General features: G+C 41.9%; 1 protein-coding gene across 11 annotated transcripts in view; it reads left to right on the forward strand.

Moving 5' to 3' along the window:
* The window catches only part of LOC143826281 (vomeronasal type-2 receptor 26-like), a 56,047-nt gene that overhangs the window by 10,236 nt on the left and 24,652 nt on the right, over positions 1-21,159 (forward strand). For 3 of the 11 annotated variants that reach the window (XM_077314997.1, XM_077315006.1, XM_077315007.1), the window contains exons 4-7: positions 1,330-1,456; positions 2,703-2,774; positions 9,295-9,409; positions 20,807-21,057. In XM_077314997.1, the coding sequence (XP_077171112.1) occupies positions 1,330-1,456; positions 2,703-2,774; positions 9,295-9,314 (219 nt within the window). In that variant the 3' untranslated portion in view covers positions 9,315-9,409; positions 20,807-21,057. Of the gene's footprint in view, positions 1-1,329; positions 1,457-2,702; positions 2,775-9,294; positions 9,410-10,816; positions 10,854-11,086; positions 11,098-20,779; positions 21,058-21,159 lie in introns of those variants that run through there. The other 8 variants (XM_077314998.1, XM_077315003.1, XM_077315002.1 and 5 more) reach the window with 8 other exon arrangements.

Here is a 21,159-nt window from a genome sequence, read left to right on the forward strand (position 1 = left end):
CATAGGCACTTTGCTATTATTTATAGCTAGGAGCCAAGCCCATTGCATTCAATAATACAATGGGTGCTAGACTGGGGTGTGTGTGGAAGAACTCTGTGGATGGCCTCTCTCTCCCCCAGGTCTGCAGCCTGAAGCCCCCCAGGAAGGGAACTCACTAGCAGGGACAGCTCTCATGTGGCAGGGATCTGCAGTCTCTGAGCGTTGGAGGGAAGTAGGAGGGAGTGGCCAGAGATGGAAGATGGAAGATGACTGGCTGGCTAATGGGCAGACAGGCAAGCCGGTTGGAGGAGGCACTCAGAGGCAGGACAGCCACCCTGAGTGGGTATAAGCCATGATACATGCTCCTCCTCAAAGACCTTACCAGAAATATATTGTGGAACAGATGGTATGTACAAAAGGTGGCAAGGATGAACCTCCAGAAACAATGCCCAACCAACAAGACCTTGATGACCCAGAAGACCTTGATGAAACAAAGTCTGAGGAGCAATAATATAAATAAAAATACAGTTTTTGGAACTAGAGAGCCAGCTTGGTGTAGAGGTTAAGAGTGTGGACTTCTAATCTGGCGAGCAAGCAACCAGCTGGGTGACCTTGAGTTTACCACAGCACTGATAAAGCTGTTCTAACCGAGTAGTAATATCAGGGCTCTCTCAGCCTCACCCACCTCACAGGGTGTGGTTAGAGGGAAGGGAAGGTGAATGTAGCTGCTGCTTTGTCTTCTTCCTCTTCTTTCTCCTCTTTCTCCTCTTTCTCCTCTTTCTCCTCTTTCTCCTCCTCCTCCTCCTCCTCCTCCTCCTCCTCCTCTTCTTCTAATTCTAATTCTAATTCTAATTCTAATTCTAATTCTAATTCTAATTCTAATTCTAATTCTAAACAAATTAAATATCCTTTCAAAATAAATGACGTAGAACATTAGTATTGTAAACCATGAAATACCAAAATATTTTTTGCATGTTGTTTGTCAGAAGTCCCTTTACAAACTTTGCAAACTTTTATTGATAAATACAATATATAGGGAAGGTGAGGGGTGCCTGATACCATTGATATGACCAACAGCGAGAGATGTCGGGGGCAGGGGGGGCTGATATGGGACTCTAATGCTGCTTGGCAGCACATTCCTCATATACAACCTGACGCTTTGCTCTACACATGTGAAGAATGTCTTCGAGCCTCCCTGGCCACAAATGAGCAAAATAAGAGGTTGAGGTTATTTTTCGTAAGTAAATTTTTGTGAAACAATGAAGTCTATTTTGAAGGAATTCAGACTGATAATGTTGACATGTTCTTTATTCTCAAGGTTATTGTTCTTATCTTACATTTATGTATTAGGCACGGCCTCTTTCCGTATGTAGTGAGAGCTGCCAACCTGGTCAAAGCAAGAAAATGAGGGAGGGTGAACCATTTTGCTGCTATGAGTGTGTCCCATGTCCCAAAGGGAAGATTTCCACTCAGAAAGGTAGAGGGGAAGAATGGATCAACCGACTTTTCTATTGGTACAAATAGGAGAAGGGGGTTAACAAAAAGGCTCTGTGGGTATTGTGGGGTTCCCATGTACAAAAGGGATAAGAGCTCTAGTAGGAAGGTGGATTATGAAAGATTGAGCAAAGAAACTGGCTGGATCAAAATCAGAGTTGCTGTTATACTTGTGTTTTAATATTTGTGTGAAACAACAAAAAAAACCCAATGAAAATTATTTATTCATTCATTCATTCATTCATTCATTTATTTATTTATATGCCGCCCTTCCCGGGGGCTCAGGGCGGTTTACATAATAACATAAGAACAATACATGGAGCAATACATGTTGTTGAGTTACTCTGAAATAAGTGTATCTGCTGATTAATATTAAAATGGAAATTGATATGTGATCTAGAAACATTTGATCTGATCATGATTTTTGGATCTTTTTTCTGAGGGAAATGTATTGCAGTTTGGCAACCTTCCTTTGGAGGGCAACAGGAGGAAGGTGAACCTGTTCGTTTTCATGGTGAACCTGGTAGTTTGGTAGCCAATTGATTAATTTAGCTTTCAGGGCCATCAAATTACAAAGGCCATCAAGTTTAAGGGATTAAGGAAGTGGATGGGAGGGGTTATTAAAAGTGTTTTATTGTTGTTTTATATGTTGTGATCTACTGTGAGACAGCTGTGCTGGGAACCGTAGAATATAAATGTAGATTTAACACTAGTGAATGGCAGGAAATTATGATATATAGAAGCTACACATGATGAAGAGTTGGTTCTTATATGCCACTTTTCTCTGCCAGAAGGAGTCTCAAACAAATACATTCTCCTTCTATGAAATTCTATGGATGCCCATAGTCCAATTCCTCTCCCTCTCTCAGATTAACCAACAAATTAGGATAACTTGAAGGCAAGTTGTGCCCTGAGGTTCTTGGAGAAAAGGCAGTGTACCTATTTGATGAATACAGACTCAACTTGTTTCTTTGCTATATACTCTTTGAAAGATGAGTAGGGGAAGTTTTTTTCTCTAATATGGCGAGGATCTCAGAAGCTTGATTGAACCTAACAAGGTGCTACCATCCAAGCTGACAGTATCAAAATAATGTAAGCGTCCACTTAAGGATGAATTATGAAGCCTTTCCAGATTCAGTGATTTGTTTGGTACACATTTTTCAAATGATTTAAATGGGAATAATTATGAGAAGACAAAATTTCTTGAACTCTATCTGTCTTTGTTCCAGATATGAATGACTGTGTCACTTGCAGAGAAGATTTCTATCCAAATGCAGGACAATATCAATGTATTCCAAAATGTATGACTTACTTGTCTTATGAAGAGCCACTAGGGTTCACTTTAGCCACTGTTGCCATTGTCTTTTCTTTAATCACAATTTGGGTACTAAGAATATTCATGAAGAATCACAACACTCCCATTGTTAAAGCCAACAACCGGAGCATTACCTATACTCTCCTCATCTCTCTCCTGTTCTCCTTCCTTTCTTCTTTATTATTTATTGGCCGACCTGAGAAGATGACCTGTCTTGTACGACAAATGGCTTTCGGCATCATCTTCTCCGTGTCTGTTTCCTGCGTGTTGGCCAAAACCACCACTGTGGTTCTAGCATTTAAGGCCACCAAGCCAGGAAGCAGGATGAGGAAACGGGTGGGGAACAAATTTGCCAGTGCAGTTGTTCTGGGCTGCTCCCTCATCCAAATAGGCATCTGTAGTATGTGGTTGGCCATCTCTTCCCCCTTCCCAGATATTGACAAGCATGCAGTGCCTGAAGAAATTATACTGGAATGTAATGAGGGGTCCACAATTATGTTTTACTGTGTCTTCTGTTACCTGGGCTTGCTGGCAATTATCAGTTTCACTGTGGCTTTTCTAGCCAGGGAGTTGCCTGACAGTTTCAATGAGGCCAAATTGATTACTTTCAGCATGTTGGTGTTCTGCAGTGTTTGGTTATCTTTTATGCCAACCTATCTGAGTACTAAGGGGAAGTACCTGGTTGCTGTGGAGATCTTCTCTATCTTAGCCTCCAGTGCAGGACTGCTGAGTTGCATCTTCTTCCCTAAATGCTATATCATTACTTTGAGGCCTGAGTTGAACCACAGGCAACAGTTAATAAGCAAAAAAGTTAAATGATTACAATGTGTGCAAATGATTAAATGATTAAATGAACGCAGCCTTGACCACAAAATGCACCAAACAGCTGTATTTGCCATACAGTATAATTTTTGTTCAGGTTTGACAATAATGATAAAAATAACTGTGATTAATTCTGTTGTTTCTCAGAGCCTCTGAAACCTTCATTAGTTGTTTCTAGTGCATGTGGCAGGACTGTGGCTATAAACACAATCTCTAGTAATCAAACAAGTCCTTGGGGAATAGGTACAAACATGCTTTTCACAATGTGATTTTGGATATTTGAAGCCAAAGCATTGGATTCAGCCAACATTTTCATTCATTTTCTTCCAATTCTCCTCCTAACTGAAGCCTCTATTCTAGACGGCATTGTCCAAGTGTGCCTTGTGTTCCCCAGCAAAGCCTTTATGGGTGGTCAGAGAGGACCCTTCCTGCTTTTTTCACTAATGAAAAAACTGATTCATACTGTTCAATTCAATTTAATTAGTCAATATTAATTTGCTTAAATATGTTACAGGGTTGGACCCTGTGTAAATTTTCTGGAGCCTTCCTATCTCACATGACTTCGGTCCCTGCAAACTCCACAATTCCTAGCATAGTTTTTTTTTTTTTAAAGCTGGTTGGATACAGGCCATTTTTTCAGCAGGACTGAAGAGAACTCCCAACACTCCTACATTTGCCATTATCATAAAGGGCCCATAATAGCTTGTCAATGCCTTTAGGTCTCAAACACATTCTCCACCAGCAGAACTAATAGGAAAGATATGTAGGACAGTATACATGTAATGCCATTCAGAGACAGGAATGGGTGCTCAGGAAAGACCAGGGCCCTGCCATTCTGATCAACTAATATTTTACAATTTTTCAGACTGCACTGCAAATCGGAATATTTTCTGCTATTCAAGTCCACTGTACTAGCATTATTATGGTTGATAAAACCAAAGATTTCATCTCAGAGCAGAGGCATTAATTCATAGTGCTGTTAGTAGCACTGCTATTCAATACAGTTTGCAGACTTCATACTAGTAAATATCTTCATACTCCACTCTGCCCTTCATGAATATACAAACTGAGGTGCCCTCATCTTTGGTGCTGATTTCTGATGAGCCTGTTGGTATAATGTACCAAGTGACAGCTAACAGCGTGAAGGTGATCAAACTGATCTAACTGACAGGTGCTGATCATGTGAGAAGTGTCAGGTGCACAGGAATGACACAGCACAAATGCTTCTATTGGCTGGATAGAAAGCTGATGCAACATTAGAGAAGGTTGCATGTACATAGGTTGTGTATATAAGGAATGATGGGAAAGCTGTTCTTCTCTCTCTGAAATGCCATTGTGCGCGCAGCACTCTGCTGGATAACATGTAAATATTCTGTACATAAAAGGTTAAGAAACCTACAAACCTGTGTTGCTTGTGTTCATCTGTCACATCGAAGTGACAAACCACTACAACGGCTTCCGCTTCACAACAACGCCAACAGGGCTATGGGCCCAGAGGTTGCAGTGGTTGCAGTGGTGAGTTTGTGGCAGTGGTGTTATCCTGAGTGCTTGGATGTCTGCTGAGGAGAAGCAGTTATCTGCCGGTGCTGGTACGGAGGCAGGCGGGAAGAGAGACGTGTTGATGAGTTCTCCAGCTGCGATGACGAGCACAGCTGCTATCCCCGTGGAGAAGCTCAACTCGGAAAACTACAATGTGTGGGCGCTGCGGATGAAGCATTATCTAACCAGAGAAGGGCTCTGGAGGTATGTGGAGAATCCCCCTCCCAAACCGAGTTCACAGGAAGAGGTGGCTGATAAGAGGGCTCTTGCTACAATTGTGTTAGCTGTGAATGATCAACAATTGCTGCATATCTACAATGCTGACTCTGCGAGTGAGGCATGGACTGCTCTGAGCAATGTTTATCTCCAGGACTCGGCCGGTACGCTGATATCTCTGTCAAGGAGGTTGTATAGAACTCAGATGCTGCCAGGTCAGTCTGTGAGATCACATATTGATGCTCTGGGTGAGTGCTTTCGTAATTTGGAGCTTAGAGGAAAAGATACCTCGAAATTGGATCGCATTTTCATTCTGCTTTCATCTCTGTTACCTGAGTTTGAACCAGTCGTTTCCAGCCTGGAGGGCTATGAAGCACGTGATTTGGAATGGAGCCAAGTCACTGGGCGACTACAAGATTTTGAGTCCAGGCAAGTTGCCAAGGGAGTCTTATCTGTGTCTGGGCATATGGCCAAAGGAAAGTCGACTTCGTCTGTGGAATGTAAAGAGTGTTCCGGATCCCAGGTGTCTGCTGTCTATTGTAAACCAAGCAACTTCCAAAAGCAGGAGAAGGTGTTTGGGAGAGTGAGAAAGTGCTGGATTTGTCAGTCAATGGGACACATTGCTCGTTTCTGTTCAAAAGCTAATTCCCAATCGGTGAAGGATGTTACAAATAGTGCCCAAAGGATAATGGGTACTGCTACGATCAAGCTCGTGAACACAGCATTACCCTCAGGAGGGGACTGGGTAATCGACAGCGGAGCTACAGGAATCTTCTGCAATGACCAGAGGCTGCTGACAGACATTCAGACATCTCAGCTAAAGGAAGTGCGGCTGGCTGATGGACAAACAAGAGAAGTTGTCTGTATGGGTTCACTATATCTCCCACACCTTAATTGTACTTTTAAGAATGTAATGTGTGTTCCCTCACTTCGTTCCAATCTCCTAAGTGTGTCTGTCTTAACAAGTGAAATGTTTTATGTCATATTCACTAATAAGGGGTGTTCAATTTGGAAAGAAGGAAAGGAGTTGGTGCAGGGGTGTCTGTCTGATGGTGTGTATCTGTTGAAGGAGACTTCAGAAAGTGCACAGGTTGTTGATAACACTCCCATTCACAATAATTGTATACATTTATTGCACCGAAGGACTGGGCATATAGGATACTCAGCATTGAAAAAAACCTTAGATATTCTTGGGGTTGGTGACATCTCGGAGTGTACAAATTATTTGGATTGTCAGGTGTGTAAGGAAGTAAAAGCCAAGGCGTTTCCAATGGCTAAAAGAAGCACAAGAGTAACACATAGACCTCTTGAGCTAATACACATGGATCTTATGGGAAAGATGCCATCTAGTGTCTCAGGACGGCAGTACATGCTTTGTATAGTGGACGATTATAGCAGGTTCTGCTGGACACTAACTATGAGGCACAAGTCAGACACATTCAAGCTATTTAAAACCTGGTGTCTTAAAACACAAAAGCAGTTGGGGTGTCAACTGTCCTCCATACAAACAGATTTTGGGGGTGAGTTTATTTCTCATGATTTTGAGCAGTGGCTGGAGAAAAATGGCATCAGCCATAGGATAGCAAATCCTGGGTGTCCCAGTGAAAATGGAGTGGCTGAAAGACATATAGGCAGACTGCAGACAGTCATGTGGTGTATGTTAAAGGACACAAGGTCGTCTACGTGTCTGTGGGCAGAGGCTGTCAGTGCGGCCTGTTATGTATGTAACCGTGTGTGGTCAAGTTCTATTAATCACATTCCATACTTCCTATTGTATGGAAAACTGCCTAAGTTGAATCACTTGCGAGTGTTTGGGTCTGGGGCTTGGGTGTCCATTCCCAAAGCAAAGAGAACTAAGGCAGGGCCACGGTCAAAGTTTCTGAAATTCATTGGCTATCAGTCTGGAATGAAGGCATATCGTTTTCAAGAGGGACAAACTGGAGTGAGGTTCAGCCGTTCTGCTTCATTCAATGAGCAGAATAACTGGTCTCACATACAGAGTCCTGAAATGGCTATGCTGCCAGTTACTCCAGATGCTGGTGAAACAAATCACAATGACCAGGGAGGTCAAATGCCTGTTCCATCTCAGCAGATGCAGGCAAGCTCAGAGACTAAGCCAAGTGTCAGAGCAACTCTTAGAAAGACTGCAGGGGTTCCACCAAACCGCTTGCAGTATGAGACTCTGGGAACTCCAGTGATAAACTTTGTTGGCACACAGGAGCCAGAGAGTTTCAAGGAAATTCTGGGTTTTGCAGAACCAGAAAGGGGCGCCTGGCTAGGAGCCATGCAGGCGGAATTTGACTCACTGGTAAACAACGAAGTATTCACAGAGGCAGAGTTGCCTGAAGGAAAAAAGCCTGTATGTATAAACAAACATGAACTGTTTAGTAACATGTTAGGACTTCACTCTGTTATCTGAGGAGGGGTGTTGGTATAATGTACCAAGTGACAGCTAACAGCGTGAAGTTGATCAAACTGATCTAACTGACAGGTGCTGATCATGTGAGAAGTGTCAGGTGCACAGGAATGACACAGCACAAATGCTTCTATTGGCTGGATAGAAAGCTGATGCAACATTAGAGAAGGTTGCATGTACATAGGTTGTGTATATAAGGAATGATGGGAAAGCTGTTCTTCTCTCTCTGAAATGCCATTGTGCGCGCAGCACTCTGCTGGATAACATGTAAATATTCTGTACATAAAAGGTTAAGAAACCTACAAACCTGTGTTGCTTGTGTTCATTTGTCACATCGAAGTGACAAACCACTACAACGGCTTCCGCTTCACAACAACGCCAACAGAGCCAGTGTAAGAATTTACCACCATCACCACACATTCAAAAAAGGCAATCTGATTAATAGGTGTTACATGGAGGAATTCAAGGGTTCAATTCAAAGATTCTTACTGAACCCTTCTCTCAGGATCAAAAGCCTATTTCACATAAATATAAGTCGGAAATTTTTCATCCCCCCCCCCCCCCCAACCAGACTCAGTTTGATTGAGTCATCTGTGTTAAATAAACCAGTTTGGAGTGTGATGCCAAGAAAGGGATGCTGTTTATATGTTTAGACACAATTGTTTGCTATGTAATGGGTTGAAACCAATAGTTCCCTTTTTATTATGCAATACAATTCATTCATTTATTTAAGTTTTTTATTTATTTTAAATTCTATTTAAACATTTATTTCATTGATTGATTTATAGTCTGCCAATCTGAGACAAACTGGCTCATGGCGGGTAACACAGTAAAATCCCCACAATAAAATGCCCAATAAAACAGAGTGAAACAGCGTAAACAGTTACCCCAGGGTTAAAAAGCCACTGTTCTAGCCACTTTGGGGGGTAGATCCTAACTGCCCTGGTGGTTATTATTATTGTAATAATAAATCTTCATCCAATTAAAGACTCTTCATTTAAGGAAACACAATCTCTGGATGCAACCCAATATTTTCATACATTTCTTGGGATGGTCATCCATCTACCATAGTCTCTCTCTTAGAATGTATCTATGCATGACATGCATAACTTTGATCCTACCAGCCTTTTCATTGATTAAATGGGGGGAGGGGGGAGCCACTGAGAAGGCTATTTTAAAGATCATAGGATATGTGTGAACAAAAGGTATGCAGGATGACACCACTAGAAAGGGAAAGGAGGTGGGTGATACTATAGGACAGGGTGGCCAAACTATGGCTTTCCAGATATCTATGAACTACAGTTAACATGAACACTTGCCAAATGGCCATGCTGCCAGCGGCTTGTAGAAACAGTAGTACTTAGACATCTGGTGAGCCACAGTTTGGCCACCCGTGTTGCAGGAGATCCTAGTAGAAAGCCAGGTAAGATTCTATCAGAAAAATCAAGTATTGACTTACATTGAAGTTTTTAATTCTTTCTCTTTACTAGCTGTTCCCTCTTGTTCATCTCAGGTCTAAACACAATGATGTAACATTTAGGGAAAAAGATGCAACCCAGCAACCCTGCAGTGGAAGCCAAGATAGAGAAGATCTCTACAGCTGCCATGTATGTTCCCTTGGTGCTCAGGTAGGTTGGAACAAAAGATAACCAAACCGTGCAAAACACCAACATGCTGAATGTGATAAACTTGGCTTCATTGAAACTGTCAGGTAACTTCCTGGCCAGGAAAGCCACCAAGAAACTGACACAGGCCAGGAAGCCCAAATAGCCCAAGACACAGTAAAACATGGTAGGTGATCCTTCATTACATTCCAAGATGATTTGTTCAGTCATCGAATGCATGTCCGCTTCTGGGAAGGGGGGAGAAACTCCCAACCATATAGTACAAAGGCCTGCTTGGATAAGAGAGCAGGAAAGAACTGTATAATTCGTGAAGGCTTTCCCCACTAATTTCTTCATCCTGGATCCTGGCTTGGTGCTCATAAAAGCCAGAACCACCGTGACAGTCTTTGCCAGCACACAAGATACAGCGATGGAGAAGATGATGCCAAAAGCAATTTGTCTTATGAGGCAAGTCACCCTCCCAGGCTGCCCAATAAATAGCAAGGCACAAAGGAAGCAGAGCAAGAGGGAGAGAAGAAGGCCATAGGTGAGGTTGTGGTTGTTGGCTCTGACGATGGGTGTGTTGTGGTACCTCACGAAGATTCCCAATATCAAAATGGTGAGCCAAGAAAAGGAAAGTGCCAAGATAACTAAACTTATCCCCAAAGGGTCTTCATAGGACAAGAAGCTGACAACCTTTAAAATACATGATTCCTTGCCTTTGTTTGGATATTGACCTTCTGGGCACTTAAAGCAGTCATCCATATCTGGAAAAGAAATAATTTCTTTTGAATTTCCTCAACCTGCTAAAAATAATTTCTTACATGAATTGTCTCAAATGTAAAGAAAAAAAGCCAGAGTGGTATATATCCTCCATATCCTTAACCGCTCCTGTGGAGCGGATTAAATAAAAGGGTAAGGGCTACTGGGGAGGAGTTAGGGCAGGCCCTGTCCAGGATAAAAACTCAGAGGGCCCAATCAGGAGCCGCGAAGCAGCTCCTGATTGGGCCTTCCAAGTGTCCATCCAGGGCCAAGCCACCAAAGGGGAGCTGCGCAAAGTGCAGCTCCCCATTGGCTGCTTAGCCCAGCCTCAAGTTTAGATGAGTCTTCATGGCCAATTGTGAGAATTTAGAGCCCTTAAAGTTTTTTACATATATTTGTAACTCTTCTCTTTTGGGTGAGACTGCAGCTTTAATTGGTATAGGTGTGGCATGGAGTAAGTTTCTCAGCTAGAGTATACTTACCATAGGCAGTTTACAACCCAGTGGGAACAGTCTTTTGACTAAACTTCCTTGTACCTGTGAGCCAAAGGCCATACATATATTATTTAAATTCTGCCAAGAAGAATTGGTAAGAGGTTATTACTAAGGATTAATATTTTCAAATGGCAATAGATTTAATTTTAATTTTAAAAATGTTATTTTATTATAGATCCTATTGAAGGACTTAACTAGCAAACATTAAATTGGTAAGACTTGGCCCTTTAGTATAATTTTTATAATAATAGCCAAAAAGCTTACATTTGATTTATATTTATATATCGAGGATAGTTAAAGAAACAATGACTGTATGTTTATAACATTTATAGGAGGCATGCATTGTTTGAGACTCAGTAACGACTGTGTTAAGATAAATATATTCTCTTCTGTTCTGAAAAAATGGTTGACAAGCTTTTACTAATTGTATACTTTTATATTTTAGAAGAACAACCACTGATGAAAATTCACTTGAAAACGGTTATAATCTGGAAGCCGTTTTGGTTGTTCTATTAAAAGAAATAAGAGATTTTTAGTTACATTTATTCTGAAATTGTTTATTATAACCTAGGGAAGGTTCTTTCTTTTTTATGAGGCTAAAATGTCTGCAAATCACTTTCTTCCTGCTTCCAAATGGATCTCAAAAATGGCTGGGGGCCACATCAGGCGCTGTGGATGAAATAGTTTCCAGCCATTTTAGTGATCCCTTTCCTTCACTTCTGCTTGGGAGTTGGAAAAAGCATCATCAATCACTGAGATGGCTATAGTAGGAGGCGTGTGCCTGGTGGTTGTGTGATTCCTTTAGTTTCCTCCCTCATAGAATCATAGAATCATAGAGTTGGAATGGACCGCCTGGGTCATCTAGTCCCTCTTCAAAGCATGGAGAAAGTGAAATGGATCAATGTGAACCAGCTGCTTCGTTTCATGGCTGGATTTGGAAGTGAACCAGAGTTTTCTGGATGGGGTCCATCCCTCCTACTTCTCCTATTTGCAATAGAAATTTGTTTGATGCCATGCTATGTGATAATTATTTATAAAGAACAGATGCAAAACATACATTAATTTCTGTCACTCTCGAGTACTGTTAATATACTTGGAGGAAACAGTACAGTTTTGTTTTGAATGGGGAATGGACAGGTCATAACCTCAAATTTTAAAATAAGAGCAGTGGCAGATTATCAGGTTTGTAAACGAGTGGCCCCATCCTAAGAACGGTTAGAGCTGACTGAGCCCAGAGGCATGATCTCTTACCTTTCTGGCTTGCAATCTTTCCTCTTGTACACGGAATACAATTGTAACAACAAAATGGCTTCCCTTCTTGTCTTTTCTTTCTAGAACCTGGTGGGCAGCTCTCAGTACATAGAGAAAGGGGCAATTTCTGGTTATGACATAGGAAAAAAAATAGATTACCATTTTGAAGAACGTGTGGCTATTTTTATTTCCTTAAGGAACTAGATTTCAGAAGGATAACTGGCTTGGTATAGTGGTTCAGAGCACTGACTTCTAATCTGGTTTGATTTTGCGCTCCTCCTCCACCTGCAACCAGCTGGGTGACTTTGGGCTCACCATAGCACTGATAAAGCTGTTCTGACCGAGCAGTAATATCAGGGCTCTCTCAGCCTCAATTACATCACAGGGGCTGATTATTCATGTGACGAGTGTGCCAGGCCAGCGTTCACACATCAGCGGGGCAAATTGCCACAGACGCATGATGTTGACATTGGCCCAGCCCCCTCCCATCCCTGGCCCGCATTAGGGCCTCCAATGCCCCACAGGAAGGGAATGCTGATTTTCCAGTGTTAGAGGAAAGTCATGGTAGATGGATGAGACTTTATCTGAAAAATAGCTGGCAAAAGCTTCACAGCTAATATATAATTGGCTATTATTTGTGCACCCTCCCTGAAGGGTGGTCAAAGACTGAATTACTCGTTGTGACCTAGTGGATTCAGTGGAGGTGGCATAACAATAACATTTTGCCTCTCTTGCTGCCATCTCATAGGCTCTCATAAGCTTCCTATGAGATATTCTTCATTGTCATTCTTCCTCCAACCTCACTCCAGTTGTCTCATCTCCCACTTCTTCACATGAAGCTTCTCTGTGAACCAGGGTGGGTAGGGAGAGCTTGGGGTGGGTAGGGAGAGGACATTAAGGGGCAATTTCATTGATGGCAGCCAATAACCAGTTATGCCAGTCATCAACCAATTTTTCACAATGTAAACATTTCCAAGTTATTTTCTCTCAAACCCTACCTCTTTAAAACTTTTATGCCAAGTGATGGATTGGTCATGGATGATGAACATGTCGTCGTGGGCAGCATGGGGATCCAGTCGTCCTACTTTCACTCTGTGGAATGATTGGTTGGGGAAAGTGACCAAGTTTACTATTTCAAATCCCTCTATCAGTTCCCTGTTCCGATCAAAGGCAATCTTGTCTCCAGCGCTGTTGTTAAAAGAGACACCTCTTAGGAAGTAGTGCAGCTGAAATGAATAATGGAAAGAAAGCATACAAAGATGCAAACTGATGCTAGGTGAGGCATCATGGGATGTTACATGCCTTGGTGACGTCTTCCAAATGTCTCAGGCAGTGGCTTTTCACAGTCCTTCTTCTTAAGGACACGCAGCATAGTATTCAGTTAGTAAACTATAGCATATATCATGGTCCTGGATGATGGATAAGCCATAAACAATGGACTGCATTCTCCTTTCAGTGGTGGGGAGAAGATAGTATAGAAAATCTTGTCCAGCTGCAACACCATGCTGAAATGTACTTTCTCCCCTTCCTGTTCTACAACCTGGGTGTAGCCAAAGGCACAAACCCTTGAGCATAAGATGAAAGATAAGAACTAAAGGCATCCTGGCCTATATGTTTCATAGCCAGGTCTTTGAAAAAAGCCAGATGTCAAATTTCTAGAATAATGACCTCAATGTGGGTTGTAGCATGGCCTCTTGATGGGCAAGAGAAGCATGGGGAGGGGGGGATCCTCTGGAATGTATATGCTTTTGAATTAACTTCATCCTGAATGACCATTCAGTATTCCTATCTATCTCCTTAATCCTGCTTAGGAGCAAATTAAACTGGGCTGTCCAGCTAGAGTTTACTCAGAATCCTATAGAAGTCATGCTGGGGATGCAAAAACAAACAAACAAACAAAAACAACAACAACAAAAAACAAGTACTCCTGCAATCCTGGATCCCAAATACCACTATGGTATTCAGACCCATGTTTGTTTGCTTTTTTTTGCGGAGGGGCAGTGTTCTGATATTTTTGGTGTCATCATTCCTGATGAGCAGTAGTCCCCAACCTTTTTATCACCGGGGACTGGTCAACGCTTGACAATTTTACTGAGGCCTGGGGGGGGGTGTCTTTTGCCAAAAGACGTCACCACCGCCTCAGCTCCTGCTCCACATGCTTTCCCGCCGGCGCCCCTGACTTCCCACCACCCAATTGGTGGTGCTGCCAGCAGAAGCTGGAGAGGGGGGAGCCAAGGGGGGAGCCCCAGCCATGGCAGCCGCTAGAGAGCACCAAAGGTGAGCCAGTGGCAGAGTGGCAGGGCAGCTCCCAAGGCAGCAGCCAGGGAGGAGGACGGGGAGGAGCCACGGCCTGGTACCGACTGATCCATGGACCGGTCCCGGTCCCTGGACCGGAGGTTGGGGACCACTGCTTATGAGAAATCTTTCTGAGGGGCTCTCTCTGGGTGTGTATAAATGTACTGGCACAAAAATTACACAAGACCTGCTGGGTCCTGTCCTTTATATAACTGCCACATTTCAGGGTTTTTTTCCCTTTTTGAAAAAGAGAAGAAAGAAGAAGCATTCGTTCTTATATGCCACTTTTCTTTACCCGGAGGAGTCTCAAAGTAGCTTATATTCACCTTCCCTTTCCACAACAGACACCCTGTGAAGGAAGTGAGGCTAAGAAAGCCCTGAGATTACTGAAGAAGAAGAAGAAGAGTTGGTTCTTATATGCTGTTTTTCTCCACCCAAAGTAGTCTCAAAGCGGTTTACCTTCCCTTTCCTCTCTCAACAACAGACACCCTGGGAGGTGGGTGAGGCTGAGAGAGCCCTGATATCACTGCTTGGTCAGAATAGCTTTATCAGTGCTATGGCGAGCCCAAGATCACCCAGCTGGTTGCATGTGGGGGAGTGCAGAATCAAACCCAGCTCGCCAGATCAGAAGTCCGCACTCCTGTCTAAGACATCAAGGTGGCTCTCCAGAAAATGCCCAGACCCCTGCTTCCAAGAAAACACTGAAGAAACAAGAACATACTGGGTCTTTTTATTGCATTGGCATATGTCGCTATTACCTGCCATGCCTGGAGATCTTGCCAGTAGAGTATCCTCCTAGCTACACATGCTCTTTGTTTGTGCTGGCATGAATGCATGGCATGTAAAGCATGGGCCACAGCATAGGCAGCATTGTAGATGTTGTAGCTCTGGCCAATCATGTCCATTTCAAAGAATAACCTTGAAAGGCTTTCCAGGTTCTCTGCTTCGGTGCAGATGTTCTCACTTCCCTTGATAACCAATGAAGTTGGAAACATACAGCTGAATGCCTCTTTCCAGAAATCTTTGACAAAACCATCTTCTTTTATCTGAAAATGTTTTCTGGTCTGAAGAAAGTTCTGGAATCCTGGTACTTCATTTGAATGAACATTGAAGGACAGAGCTCCATGGATATCTTGTATGTCCCAACTCCTTTGATAAGTAAATGATGTCAACACCATTTGAGCTGTCATAATCCATACTTTACCTTGAGGCTCCATTGTCACCAACCCCATCTTTGGTAAATGTAACAACCACCTCAAATGCATCACATGTTCCTGATAAACGATTACTACATTCGCATTGCTTTCCATGACAACACTGTAGGTTGACACCAACGTGTTGATAGAGTCAACAATGTTATCAATATAAACTGTCTTGAATCTTTCCAAGAAGGCAAAGCAGATCCCCCTGCGAGGAAAAACTGCAAGTATTGTCCGTACAAACCTTTCTCCATTGTCATCACCTGCTGCAAGGACTCCAACCCACACCCAACTGAAATGCAGCAGTAGATGGAGAATCCCTGCATACTCATAGGCTTCATTGGGGATCATTTTGTAGAAGAAAACGGTTTCTTCTTTATCATCCATCCTCGGAGCAGATCCATAAATGAACTATGGAAAGATGAAGTGGACGGGGAAGTGGAGGAGAAGAGAGATTCCCACACAAACACATTCACATATGTAGTAGCTATGAGTAACACTGTAGGGAATAAACCTCTTGCATTTTTAATCTTTGTGACATGTAGCTTCTTACGGATGCAGTGAAAACCTGCCCCGCCCCCCATGATCTCTGACTAGAAATCAGCCTGTTATTCATATTTGACTTTTCATCCAAAAACCAATCATATGGCAGTATTTATTTATACCCAGATTTTCTGGCCAAGGAGGCAGACTGTGAAGCCCTTAAATATTAAAGATTCAGAGAAGATTCAAATAGATAGTTCTAATTAAAATGAAAGGGCAAATTAAAATGGAAGGGAGTCTCGGGGTTCCACAGGGCCTGCAGGATGGAGCTCTTCCACGAGGCATTTGGTTGAGGCCAGGGTAGTAAGATCGGGTCCCTTCCCTTTGTACCTCTTTATACCTCTTGTATCTCTAGCCCTTCCAGGCCAAATATCACCTGTGGTCACCTATCAGCGCAACAGGACGGCAGCTCAGAAGGCCTGAGGGCATGCATTGGGAACAGTAGTCTATGGATTGTTGCTTCCATTGTTCGATTAAAAATGCAAGCCCCACTTCCGCCTCATACTGCCCATTCCACAATGTCATTTTTGGAAAGACAAGGAAAATATGACTTATTGATCACCTGTTCTACTACCTGTGGAACTTTGAAGAGGCCCAAAATTTCTGCTATGTTGAGGGAGGTTTCACAGTAAAGATCTCCAATGACTGAAATCAGGTTATTCTGGATCCCACACTTGTAGTTGGGGATGAATCGGTTGTATGTTGAAAGAATTTCCAGTGTGCCATGATAGGTACACCATGCAGTGTTATAACTGTCGTACATGTTGAAGCCCAATGTGACGTTGGGTAAGATTTGAAGATTTCTATTGATCTCCTCCACAGCAAACACCAACGCCAAAATATGCTGGTAGTTTTTAGTCAGTACCCTGGAATGAGAGTCGTATACAGTATCACAGGGAAAAAATTCACTTAGTAAAATCATTGTCCCATCATAAGATCAGAGTCCAGTAGCACCTTTAAGACCAACAAAGAGTTATTCAAAGATTTATTAAGACCAACAAATCTTGGTTGGTCTTAAAGGTGCTAATGGACTCTGATTTTATTGTGCTACTTCAGACCAACATGGCTACCCATTTGAATTGTCCCATCAGTTGTGCCCCACCAAGGGTATTTGTTTTAGAAGAATGTGCTTCATAAGCAGAAGAATATTGCAATGACAAACTTATTTATATACATTTAATGTATGGCTAAATGTGTGCTATGTCTGCTTGCAACTATGCCCATACATGATAATGGTGTGCACATGGAAGCTTTCTCCTGGCCCTCTTATCCCACACACACACACAGCTGGATCTGCAAGGGGCAGGGTTATCCATTCCAGTTCCTTGCAGGGCCAATAGTCTGAATAAAATGACATACCATCTCTGAAGGTTTGAGAATTGCCTGTATCCCTGGACATATTATTCAAATACAATTTTGCCTTTGCTTACAGTGTTCGACAAAGGGAATTAAAAGACATAAAATAATATCCATTTATAAGGCTAAAGTATTTTAAATTGTTTAAAATGTTTTTTGAATATGTTTTTTGAATATGTCAAACAAAACATTTTGGATTGGTTTAAGCAATAATGGAATTTTACTGCACCTGATATAGTTCACCCCCTTGTATTTGTAATTTTCATTGCATTTTATTGGTCTTTGACCATAAATAAATATACTACTACTACTAAGACTCAGCATGGGTTTCACAAGAACAAGTCACGTCAGACCAACCTCATCTCTTTTTTCGAGAAAGTGACTACCTTGCTGGATCAAGGGAATGCCGTGGACATAGTTTATCTGGATTTCAGTAAAGCTTTTGATAAGGTTCCACGTGACATTCTTGTTCACAAGTTGGTAAAATGCGGTATGGATCCTAATTCTGTCAGGTGGATCAATAACTGGTTGACAAATCATACCCAGAGGGTACTCGTTAATGGTTCAGCATCTTCTTAGAAAAGAGTGACAATTGGAGTACCCCAAGGATCTGTCCTGGGGCCTGTGTTATTCAACATATTTATAAATGATTTGGATGAGGGATTAGAGGGGATACTCATTAAATTTGCAGATAAGATTAAACTGGGAGGGGTAGCAAACACAACTGAAGACAGCAAGAGAATACAGGATGATCTTAAGCAGAAGAATATTGTAATGAATAGGCTAGAATAGGCTGCCTAAGGAGGTGGTGAGCTCCCCCTCACTGGCAGTCTTCAAGCAAAGGTTGGATACACACTTTTTTGGATGCTTTAGGATGCTTTGGGCTGATCCTGAGTTGAACAGGGGGTTGGAATAGATGGCCTGTACAGCCCCTTCCAACTCTATGATTCTATGATTCTATGATCTTGATAGGCTCAAGAAGTGGGCTAAGTTGAATAAAATGAAGTTCAATAGGGACAAATGTAAAGTTCTGCATTTAGGTAGGAAAAACGAAATACATCAATATAAGATGGGGGAGACTTGTCTTGGCAGTAGCATGTGCAAAAAGGATCTAGGAGTCTTAGTAGACCATACATTGAACATGACTCAACAGTGTGATTCAGTGGCTAAAAAGGCAAATGGGATTTTGGGCTGTATCAAATGGAGTATCATGTCCAGATCACTGGAGGTCATGGTACCGCTGTACTCTTCTCAGGTCTATTGAACCCCCAGAATTGGAAATTCCTAAATTTCCTAGATCTGAATATATTTCTAGGACTTGAATCTGGGAGTTTTTGGGAATCCCAAATGTTTTAGAGTCCAAAAGACTCTAACAGAAAAGTCATGAGGGAATATGTACAGGCCTGATTCTGAACACAAAATGTCTCCTGACACCAAATGCAACCATTTAGACTGATATAAATTAGCATGAAAAATAATTCCTTACAAGTTCTCACCGAGCTGTGATTGATGAGGGTGTTGACTGAACTCAGTCTCAGCAGGAGGCAGTATGAATTGGGAAGTAATGCCTCCTATGATGAGGTCCCCAGACTGAAAATACCTATGAAGAACTGGGATAGGATCACCAATGGCACATTTCTCTTTATCTCTCTTGCATGCTACATAGGGCAGCAGCAAAAGCACCACAGTCACTTTCCTATACAAACCGCTTCCCTCCAGAAACAGGTTGCCCATTTTCCACATTATATATGCAGTCTCCAGAACTAAATCAGACCAATATGAATAATGATCCTGTATGAAGATGCCATTCTGGAGTCTGCCTTATAAATCCTAGTGAATCAAGCACCGGTGACCAGAGTACTCGAAAATTGCCTGTCTGTCCTTTTTAGCTTCAGACTGGAATGGTACTATAGGCAAGACTTTAGTTACTCTACATGCTCTTTACTATTTCACTGAAAAAATGTTTACTGAGTCATTAAGGTGGCAGAATTAATCACCATCATTATGATAATTATAGGTTTTGGGAGACAAGGTCTGTTCAGAATCTTTCGTCATCTCAAATTTAAACTCTTTTCTACCTTGTTAGCATAATACAAAAAGACAATAATTGTCTCCCAATACGTGAAACTTCAGGAAAGATTTACTTGGGACAAACCAGAGGATATTTTGAATAGTATGCAGCTTAAGGAAAAGATGCTGTTACTCTTGTATGGGAAAAATGTGTTGCTAGATTTTAATGTGTGCTACCACATAATGTTAGCAAACTTGATACTACTAAATACCTGAAGATTCTCATCTATTTCCCCCAAACTGCAATTTGACTCTATTCAGACATCTAAATTTTATATACAATACATGTGTTAAATAAACCAATTACCATCCAGTGCCAATAAGAGAATGTTGTTTCAGTGTTTGATTGGCAGGATGGCATGTGGGCCACACAAGACACAACTCCAGATTGGTGTTAACAAGGTCACAACTTTATTGACACTACATACACACCTCCAGAACTCTAAGGGTGCCCTAGAACCCACCACCTCCCAGCCAGAAGAGCAGGTCCCTTTTCCCTAGAGTCCTCCCGGGGAAGCGATTGTGTGATGACCAACAGACACCCATCTAATTCGGCCAACCAACCTACCTGGCTCTTGGCTTCAGTCCTTCAAATATAGGTTGAACATTCATTTCCGTGCTCAACCAAGTAGTCTGCCGATTAACGTTTTGAGTAATCCTTACTCTCTTAACTGGTTAAGTAAAATATCACAGAAATGTCAAATTATGGTTCTGGACACCACAACCCTTAACAGGCAAGAAGAAGGGGTTATCCTAAAATCAGTGTCACAGAAATAAGAAGATCTGGATGCCCAGTTATTAGGTTCTTCTCCTGACAGAAGGTTCTCTACCCATTTCTGGGATAATCCTTTAATATACAAAACCATACACTTGTATCTCTGTATTTTGGAGACACACCCATTAAAAAGAGCATTTCCATTACCTCACCTAAACATCTTTCCCTCAAACTTCACTCGAGGTAGATTTTTGAAGATCCCTTCTCAGGAGAGACATGGGTGTAATATCCCGGGCACATTATATGACATACTCTTGAAATGTCCTAAGTTTTCTCTATATCAACATGCATTAGCTGAATATTTAAAGAAATTGAGATCTTTCTATATTGATGAGAGACATTGGATTAAAACTATGCTAAGTGTGAAGGACACATGAATAATTGTAAAAGTGGCTAAGTCTTTGTTGGCAAATTAAATGAAAATCTTTCCATGATAGAATCTGTAACTGAAATTGTTTAAATTTTTAGTTTGATGCTTTGCCATTCTTATGCCAATAAAGAGAATCTGACTCTGACTAGTATTTTGAAAAGGTTGGATTGGTGAGATAATTTCAGAAAAACTGCAACTGCGTGGCTATATACGTATTTTAATGGCATGCACGTACTGACGTTAACCTTCTTATTAGCTGTTCCCTGTTATTTAACTCAGGTTGTAATATGATGATATAACATTTAGGGGAAAAGAAGCAAACTAGCAGCCCAGCAGTGGAAGCCAAGATAGAGAAGATCTCTACAGCAACCGTGTATTTCCCCTTGGTGCTCAGATAGGCTGGAACAAAGGATAGCCAAACCATGGAAAACACCAACATGCTGAAAGTGATGAACTTGGCTTCATTGAAATTGTCAGGTAACTTCCTGGCCAGGAAAGCCACCATGAAACTGACACAGGCCAAGAAGCCCATATAGCCCAAGACACAATAAAACATGGTAGATGATCCCTCGTTACATTGCAAGATGATTATTTCAGTCATTGAATGTATGTCAGCTTCTGGGAAGGGGGGAGAGACTCCCAACCAAACTCCACAAATG

This window comes from Paroedura picta, chromosome 16 (assembly GCF_049243985.1).
Source record: "Paroedura picta isolate Pp20150507F chromosome 16, Ppicta_v3.0, whole genome shotgun sequence".
NCBI lineage: Eukaryota > Metazoa > Chordata > Lepidosauria > Squamata > Gekkonidae > Paroedura > Paroedura picta.